The sequence below is a fragment of the Lagopus muta genome, chromosome 15, assembly GCF_023343835.1.
Source record: "Lagopus muta isolate bLagMut1 chromosome 15, bLagMut1 primary, whole genome shotgun sequence".
Classification (NCBI taxonomy): Eukaryota; Metazoa; Chordata; class Aves; order Galliformes; family Phasianidae; genus Lagopus; species Lagopus muta.
The window spans coordinates 2,153,031-2,161,653 of record NC_064447.1 but is presented as its reverse complement, the minus strand read 5'-3'; the positions used below and the strand labels follow the sequence as shown (position 1 = coordinate 2,161,653).

General features: G+C 61.3%; 1 protein-coding gene across 1 annotated transcript; it reads left to right on the top strand.

Annotated features, from left to right (window-relative positions):
• Nucleotides 1-3,944: 3,944 nt before the first annotated feature.
• METRN (meteorin, glial cell differentiation regulator) lies at nt 3,945-7,179 on the top strand. Its single transcript, XM_048962055.1, has 4 exons — nt 3,945-4,097; nt 4,992-5,404; nt 5,514-5,573; nt 6,216-7,179. The coding sequence occupies exons 1-4, from the start codon at nt 4,012-4,014 to the stop codon at nt 6,530-6,532; spliced, it is 876 nt and encodes a 291-aa protein (XP_048818012.1). The 5' UTR covers nt 3,945-4,011; the 3' UTR covers nt 6,533-7,179.
• Nucleotides 7,180-8,623: the final 1,444 nt, after the last annotated feature.

Here is an 8,623-nt window from a genome sequence, read left to right as displayed (position 1 = left end):
AATAGGTGGAGGAATAGGTGGAGGGATGGATGCAGGGACACGTGGACGTTGGAGTGATAGATGGAGGGATGGAGGAAAAGATGAAGGGATGGAGGGATGGATGCAGCGATGGAGGGTTGGACATGTGAGAACAGATGGGTGGTCAGGTGTGGGGAGGCAGAGATGCAGGAGAATCATAGAATCATTGACTTGTGGAATGGCTTGGGTTGGAAGAGACTTCAAAGATCATCTGGTTCCAGAAGGATGGAAGGATGGAGAGATGGATGCAGGAGCAGATGATTGGAGGGAGGGATGAATGGACAGATGAAGGGATAGAAGGCTAGGTGGACAAAAGAATGGATGGATTTAGGGGTGCTTGCTCTGTCTCTCTCCCCAGCAGGACACTGGCAAAAGGCAATCCCTGTTCTGAACCCTCTTGGCTGGTAGCCTTGGTTCCACTGGCACCCCCAACACAGTGGGGATGATCCAAACCCTGGCAAGCTGCAGGAGCCTGCACTGAGGGAAGAGCAGATGCCTTCACTTCCTCACTTATTCTTGTCTTGCCCAGCTCTGCACCCACTCAGCAACTCCAACGTGGGGCCCAGCTCCCCAAACTGGAAGGAATGGGCTTAGGCACAGTGCTTAACCCCTTCCCATTACACAGTACTGTAGTGGGGTAAGCTAGACTGGCTGCCACCCGGCCAGGCCCTGGGGACGCTGATGTAACTGCCAGGATCTGGCTGCCTCCATTATTTATAAGGCAGGTCGGGTTTCTTGCTGGCAATGGGAGAGTGTTTGGGGGGAGGATGTACACACATACACACACATAATCCCACCCCACAGCTGGAAGTGTTGCGTTGTTGTGTCCCCACAGTGTGCAACTGCCTCTGCCCCATGTGTAAAGGGAGGACAGCAGCCACGGGGGTGATGGTGTGAGGAGCTGCTGGGGCTGGGGGCTGCTGGCACTCAGATGCATCCCTCGTGCAGGGACAGAGCAGCCTCTGCCACCCCCATCCCGCCCAGCAGGTGACAGCTGCAGAGGAAGGGGCCGGAAGAATCAGTGACCAGGCACATGTTGGTTTGTGGCCTTTTCCACGTCACACATCTGTCCCTCCCTCAATGACCACAGTGAAAGGCCTGGGGGTCCTTCCCCCCCGCGACGCCTTGTCCCCACAGGGACGTCCCCAACGGGAACAGCCACCCAGCAGCAGCCCCTGAATGTGTGGGTAGTGGGTGAGAACTCACTCAGCTCCCACCCCTGCTATCCACACGGGGCTCTTGGAGGCCTCTGGGTTTGGTTCCCATGCTACAGGCCAAGCATCCTCAGGCCAGCCGGACTGTGGGTACCAAAGCTGGACCGCAGTGCGCAGGGTGCCGTCACCGCGGCAACGGCGGTCGCCTAGCGATGGCTGTCTCCCGGTAACCCGTCGCCTAGCGATGGGGGATTTTTCACAGCTCTGGATGAAGAGATGAGGGTTATTTTTAGCCCGCCTGCAAATCAATAGGCAGCTCCATTCGCCGCCGGAGAGGATGCACGTGCCAGGGCAGCCTTGCCGGGTTCTGCTTTGGAGGCTGACGATGGTGGGGACAGCCTGGGGACGCCGCCCTCGGTGCAGCCCTACTGCCCCCGGTGGGGCTCAGCACACCCCTGTGGTCCCCAAATGGAGGGCAATATCTCCAGGTCTTGAAGCTGGGTGAGGGCAGAACCTAGAGGTGGGGACCCTCATCTTGCCATGGGTACAATCACCTGGTCGTGAGGACCCTCACCCAGCCAGGGGGACACTTGTCCTGCCATGGGGACCCCCCTCTGGCCACAGGGACCCTCATCCTGCTGCTGAGAGCCTCACCCACTTCTGAAATCCTCATTCTGCCATGGGAACCTTCTCTCACTTGCGGACAAAACGAGGTCCCTCACCTGGCCATGTGAACCCTCACCCACCTAATGGGGAATCTTGTCCCTACATGAGAACCCTCACTTAGCCGTGGGATCCACCACCGTGCTGCAAGGACCTTCGCTCAGGGATCCTGCCCCAACGTGGGGACCCTTAGCATGCAGTTTCCCTCCTGACATCCCTCAGGACACTGTGAGAGGACATGGATACACATAGGGCCGGGGACCAGGACCCTCAGTCTTGGGATCTTGGGATCCAGCGAGGCTGGGAGCCAATGTGAGGCCTCTCAAGCTATTTTTTGGGGATGATGTGGGTGCCTGACGCAGCTGCAGTTCCCACGGGCTCTCTTGGCTCAGTAGGAGCAGCTCCCCACGCAGCCACAGCTTCAGGAGGGGATGGGGAGCCCCAAACTCTGAGCAGCCCTTTAGGGTCAGGCCCCAGCCCCTTCCCCTCCGAGAAGCCCCTGCAGCCCCCTGCCCACCTCACAGCCCCTCTGCCCCCCCCCAGGAGGGTTTCTGCCCACCCTGCTCCACTGTGACCTATGCCGGTATATGGGAGAGCTGAGGCGGGATCAGGCCCAGACCTGCAGATCACAAATCCCTGCTGGGGGGGGGGGTGGGTCGGGGTTGGGGGGATGCAGAGCCGTGTCCGCAGTCACAAGAGGGCACTGCGAGCCCGCAGCATCCCGGCCCCGGGGCTCCGAGAAGCTCGGGGACCCCAAGCGACCCGGGAGCAGGGAGCCGGGCAGCCGACGCCACGGGGGTGACAGTGGCAGGATGTCCCCAGCATGGTGACATGTGGCCCCGCATGGTGATGATGGAGGTGGCTGCGTGGTGGCCCCTGCAGCAGGTGGGTGGCTGGGGTGGAGGGGACTGCAGCACAGTGTCATGGGGGACAGGGGGAGCACTGGAGGTGTATTGGGGTGATGGTTCATAGACACGGCCTGGGGACGCTGCCAGGGGACGTTGGCCACGGAGCCAAAACATTTCAGTTGGTGGCATCTCTGGCTGCCCCAGGGATGCTTCACCCCACTCGGGCTCACTGAGTGATGATGGCCTGGGGCTGCGCGTGCTGTGCTGCACAGGGCTTTGCATCTTCCCAGTTCAGTCCAGTATGGACCCATTTCAACTCATTTCGGCCCAGTTCAGGCCCAGTTCAACTCATTTCAGCCCGGTTCAGCCCACTTCAGGCCCGGCTCTGGGAGGTCGGTGGGCAGTGATGCTGACCCTGCTGCCTTTGTCCATCTCCCACGGCATCCACCCTCTCCCGGCCTTAATTTTCCACGGATTCCATCAGATTGACTTCTTTCAGTGTCATTTCATGGCCGGAGGGCTCTGAATCCCTCTCCCCCCTCCTCGTGCCCGGCCCCCTCCTCTTCCCCTCCTTTCTCTTTCTTTCTGCCATCCAAATTTACAATCCCTCATTTCCATTCGGCTCCACCCTCTCTCCGGGGACTTTGTTCTCCGCCTGTATCATCGCATCGCAATTGTTCCGTGTTTATTTCAAACATTTTGGCGGGCTGTCACTCGATGGAAACTTAATTAATTGCAGGGTTTGTGAGCCCGGCACAATGGTGTCTGAAGGGAAAATAAAATAAAAATGCCATAATGGGGAACAGCTCGCGGAAGAAGGGGAGAGGGAGGAGATGCAGATGCGTGGCTGGCGGCCAGATGCTGATAGCGGCTGTCCAAATTGGGGGGAAATCCTTCCAAAGGGCGATTTGGGGATGGGATTGGGGGTCCCAGGGTGGGACTAGCTTCACACGCTGCGGCCCCTTCTCGAGAAAATCCCCTCCGTGGGGAGGCAATCCCCGGCTTATGGGGGGATGTGGGGATGGGATGACCGGTGCCACCCCCCCATGCCCTGGGGTCCCCCGGAGGTGGTGAACCGATCCCCGCTCCCCGCGTGGGATGCTCGGAGTGGAGGTTTGGGGGGGGGGAAGTTGAGGGGGGGGGACAACCCCGCCCCTCCGCCCCTATTGGCTCAAAGTTTGGGGGCGCGGCGCTGATTGGCCCCCCCCGGTTCCCACCCCCCCCAAAATTCCCCAGCGCACTGCGATCCGCGGCCACGGCCGGGGCCGCCGCCGCCTCCGCCGCCCCCGGGGCCGCCGCTGCCGGGAGCCCGGAGCCCCGGAGCGGCCATGCGGGCTCTGTGGGCGCTGTGCTTAGCCGGGCTGGCCGCTGCCCTCGGCAGCTTCTCGGCGGATCAGTGCAGCTGGAGGGGGAGGTAAGCTCCGGGATGCGTGAGGCAGGGCTCAGCCCGATCCCAATCTCCACTCTGATCCCGACCTCAGTCCCCATCCCAATCCCGGTCCCGGTGGCGAAGAGAGCTCCGTGCATCTCCTAAGGCTGAGTCCTCGGATTTCTCCCTGCCTCAGTTTCCTCGCTCGAACCGAAGCCCCGAAAAGCTGCCCTCAGCCTGGGGGGGTTTCGAGCTGCCTTTCCACATCTGCCCCCCACTCACCCGTGCGTTCCTCCATCCTCCTCTCCACGCGGTGTCCCCGCTCCCTACAGCCCCACGATTGGTTGGTCGGAATGGATGCTGAGGCGCTAAAATTCTCCCCGAGACCCCAAAAACTCTCCTCGGGGCCTTTTCCCACCCCGGAAAGGCGCCGAACTCGGGAACAAAGAGCGGGGGCCCGGCAGGAGGGGCTGCGGCGGGGCCACGGGGCCGCGCAGCCGCCAGCGCCTCGGCCCCGACAAAGCGGCCGCCCCAGCTCCCCCCGACCCTAAAGGCGGCCCCGCTTCCCCCGGCTCGCTGCTTGGCCCTGGCGCCAGGAGCGGCAAAACGCTGAGCTGGGAACGTGAGAACCCGAATCCCACAAGAGCAGAGAACGAGGTGATCCCCCCTCCATCTCCCCAACCCAGAGATCCCAGCACCTGAAAGTCCGCCCAGAAAGGGCAAAAGGAATGGGGTGGATCTGGGGGCAAGGAGGGCAAAAACAGGCAGGAAACATCTCCAGATGGGGATAAATCACCGAACCGCACCCCAAAGCCGAGGCGTCAAGGTCTGGCATTTCTCTTTGGGGTTTCCACGCTCCCACATGCGGGCACCTCGGGTGGGTCAGGGATCGGGGTCTGCTCTCGGGGTCCTGCTGACCCCGTACCCGGTGCCTTGCAGTGGCTTGTCACAGGAGGTCGGCAGCGTGGAGCAGCTCACCCTGCGCTGCGCCGAGGGCTCCCTGGAGTGGCTGTACCCCACAGGGGCTCTCCGCCTCCGCCTGGCCCCTCGCCTGCCCCCCGCCACCACCTCCGATGGCCGCGACCCCCGACACGTCACCGCCTGCCTTCAGCCGGCCGGCACCTTCCGGGGTGCTCAGCTCTACCTGGAACGGGACGGGGAGCTGGAGCTGCTGCTGCCCGAGGCAGAGGTGGCCCCGCGGCCCCGTGTGAGGTGTTTCAGCTGGCCACCCCATGAGCAGGTGGCCTTGTTCCTGCAGGCCACCCCGCAGCGTGACATCAGCCGCCGCATCGCTGCCTTCCGCTATGAGCTGCGGGGGGATTGGCTCGCCCGGCCCGCTTTGCCTGCTGAAGGTGAGAACGTCTTCGGGTGCTCCAAGTGGGAAAACCACTTGAAAAGGGGGATTTCTCTCCCCTCGTGGTGTGGGCACACTGCGGTGACAACGGTGTTTGGTTATTGCAGGGCTGTGCCGGCCGTGCAACGACACCGAGCTCCTGATGGCCATTTGCACTAGTGACTTTGGTGAGTGCATCCTTGGGCTCAAGAGGAGGGAGGGAAATACAAAGTGGGATGCTGTAAGGATGGGGTGATGGGGCAGCGCTGCTTCGAGAGCCTTGTGTTGTCCTCATCCAGCCCGTGGCATGGCTGTGGTGCCCCATGCTGCTCTCATATGTCATGGCCCCATTCTGCATCCACGTGGGGCCGTGTGTTCCCCTTCACTCTGCTGCTGCACCAGCCTGCAGAGGGTCCCTGAGGCAGGTGGGGGATGGGGACGAGGATGGGAATGGGGAAAAGGAACAAGAATGGGGAACAGGAATGGGGACAGGAATAAGGGTAGTGATGGAGATGGGGATGGGTACAGGGATGAGGTCAGGAATGGGGAAGGGAATGGGGAAAAGGAATAGAAATGGGAATGGGGACAGGGATGGTGATGGGAACAGGAATGGGGAATGGGAATAAGGAATGGGGATGGAAGTGGGAATGGCGATCAGGACAGAGAAGGGGAAGAGGATAGGGATAAGAATGGGGAAGGGGATGGAGCTGGGGAAGGAAAAAAGGATGAGGATGTGAGGATGGGGATAAGAAAGAGGAAGGGCATGGAGACAGGGATGGGATGGGGATGGGGGCAGGTGCACACTCATCCCTCTCTGCCTTCCCCCTCAGTGGTCCGCGGTTCCATCCACAGCGTCTCCAACGACGCAGAGCTGCAGGAATCCGTCATCGGGGTGAGCGCCGTCCGCATCCACCGCCAGAAATTCCCCCTCTTCCAAACCGGAGGGCGGCCGGGGCGGGCGGCAGGCAGCATCCGCACCCCTCTGCGCTGCGGTGTGCGGCCGGGGCCCGGCACCTTCCTCTTCACGGGGTGGCTGCACTTTGGTGAGGCATGGCTCAGCTGCGCTCCCCGCTACAAGGACTTCCAGCGCATCTACGAGGGCGCCCGGCGCAGGAGGCAAAACCCCTGCGAGTTCCCTGTGGACTGAGCGGCTCGGGGTGGGCAGCCCCCAGCTTGGGAGCATCCCTGCTCGAGAGACACTGGAAAATGTGTTTATCTCAGCCACCTCCCGCTGCCCTGGGATGCTGGGGGCATCGCCACGAGGAAGGGGCTGCATGCTGTCTGCAGGGACAGGCACGTAGGGACGTGGGAGCACGGTGGGTGGGGACAGCCCTGTGAAAATCCTGCAGGATAGGATGGGATTTTCCCAGTGTGTGACCCTGGGGGGTTGCAGAAGGGTGCTCTGGGCTGGGGGTCCTGGGGGCTGAGGGGTCATTGCAGGTGTGGGGACACTGCAGGGCGTGAGGAGAGCGGTGGCACAGCGCAGTGGTGACAGCAGGGAGAGGAGGTGGATCGGCAGTGTTGAGGGTGGAAGGGGGACTGCGGAGATGGAGAGCCGTGCCCCGATCCTAAGGGTGACAGGGGACACGGGTGGAGGGGAGAGCAGGAGGAGCGAGGCTGAAGGAGAGAGGCTGAGGAGGGAGCAGAGGTGGCACGGAGGGTCCCCAAAAGAACCAAAGTGCTGAGTGCAGAAAGGGGATGGGAGCAGGGAGACGTGGGGCTGTGCCACCGCCTGCATGGGGACACCATGGGGCCGTGGCTCCACAGTGGCTTCCCGATGCCACCACACCTGGGCAGGGGGGGGATTTCGAAGCGTTGAGGGGGGGGGGGGGGCATCGTATGTGCACTAAAGTTATAACGATACCAAATTCGTGATTATTTTTTTTTCCTTTTTATATATATATATATATATATATAAACTAAGCTGTATTTGTCACGTTTGTGGCCTTCTTTAACCGAGTGGTGACAGATGGGCACTGAGCACTGTGGTGCACGGCCCAGCATCCCGCACCCTGCAGGGCTGCAGGCACCTCTAGGAACACATAGATGTGTGTAGATACATACTGCTATTTCCAAATTGCTCTTCCCTTGGTCGGCCCCCCCCTGTTGCTGCTGTCAGCACCGATCTCATCAGAGCCCACAGCCACAAGGCCCCATTGTGCCCGGCCCAGCCCCACAGCTCCTCTTCCCCATCCACAAACCGCTCCTGATGGATTTGGAGCTTAATTAAAATATGGGCGTGCGGATGAAACGATGGGAGAAACGAGAGCGCAGCTGCGCGGATGGCGCAGGACACGATATGGTTTTCCTCGATGATTTTATGCTGCTGTTTGGGGCCATGCAGGGATCGGGGGGTTGGGACAGAGCCCCAAAATGGGGGGCAGATTGGGAAGGAGTGGGAAATCTGGAGGAGGGAGGTAGAAAAGCAATAAAGGAGCGCACACAAAGGGCCCCGCGCTGCCCACGCAATCCCGGCTCCTGTGACCCCAGCACATTCCTGTCGCTGAAATTATTGCACGTAATGCTCCGAGCATCCGGCGGCTTTCTGTCCGGCGACCGAATCCCTTGTTTTTCTCCCTCTCTGTTTATTTGGCCAAATCAGATCGTTCCGCTGCAGCGGAAAAGGCTGCGGCTCTGCTTTCTCTCCAACACGGATTTTCGGTGGTGTTTTTGGTGCCCTCTGCCCCGGGTCGGGGCCGCCCACTCCTGCTTCCCTGCGGCGCCGGGCCGGGGCTTCCTACAGGAGGTGTCACGGTGTCACCACCATGTGGGTTGGGGATGGTGATGGTGAGTTGGGTCTTGGGGGTGGCACCGTGGTCCTGGCATCCCTGTCCTCTCAGCGTCCCCCCCCTCAAAGCCCACCTTCAGCCAAACGGCCCCTTGGCACCAAGCAGCGGGCAGAGCTGCAGTGAGCAGGCTCCATTCCGTTCGTGTTTCCTCCGCAGGGTGGAAAACAAGGTGAGAGGCGCTGTGATGGTGAGGATGGCGATGTGGCAAGGGGCTTTGTGCCAGCCGGACACAGGATGGGGGTCTGGAGGTGATTGCTGTCCCCATTGTCTCAATGGTTGTGCCAAATGGGGGGGCCTGGGGACAACCCACAAGCTGACCCCCCCTACACAACTCAGTGTTCCAGCACAGGGGACCTCACAGCCACCACAATCGAGGAGCCCCTTGGGCAAAATGCAGTGTGACAGTGTCCCCAGAGCCCCTGTCGCCATCCCCACGGCACAAAGGGAGC

Bases quoted from the DNA above. Each gene is read 5' to 3' on its own strand.
- METRN (XM_048962055.1), top strand. From the start codon at position 4,012: ATGCGGGCTCTGTGGGCGCTGTGCTTAGCCGGGCTGGCCGCTGCCCTC. The intron at 4,098-4,991 runs GTAAGCTCCGGG...GGTGCCTTGCAG, and splicing joins CAGTGCAGCTGGAGGGGGAG to TGGCTTGTCACAGGAGGTCG. The intron at 5,405-5,513 runs GTGAGAACGTCT...TGGTTATTGCAG, and splicing joins GCCCGCTTTGCCTGCTGAAG to GGCTGTGCCGGCCGTGCAAC.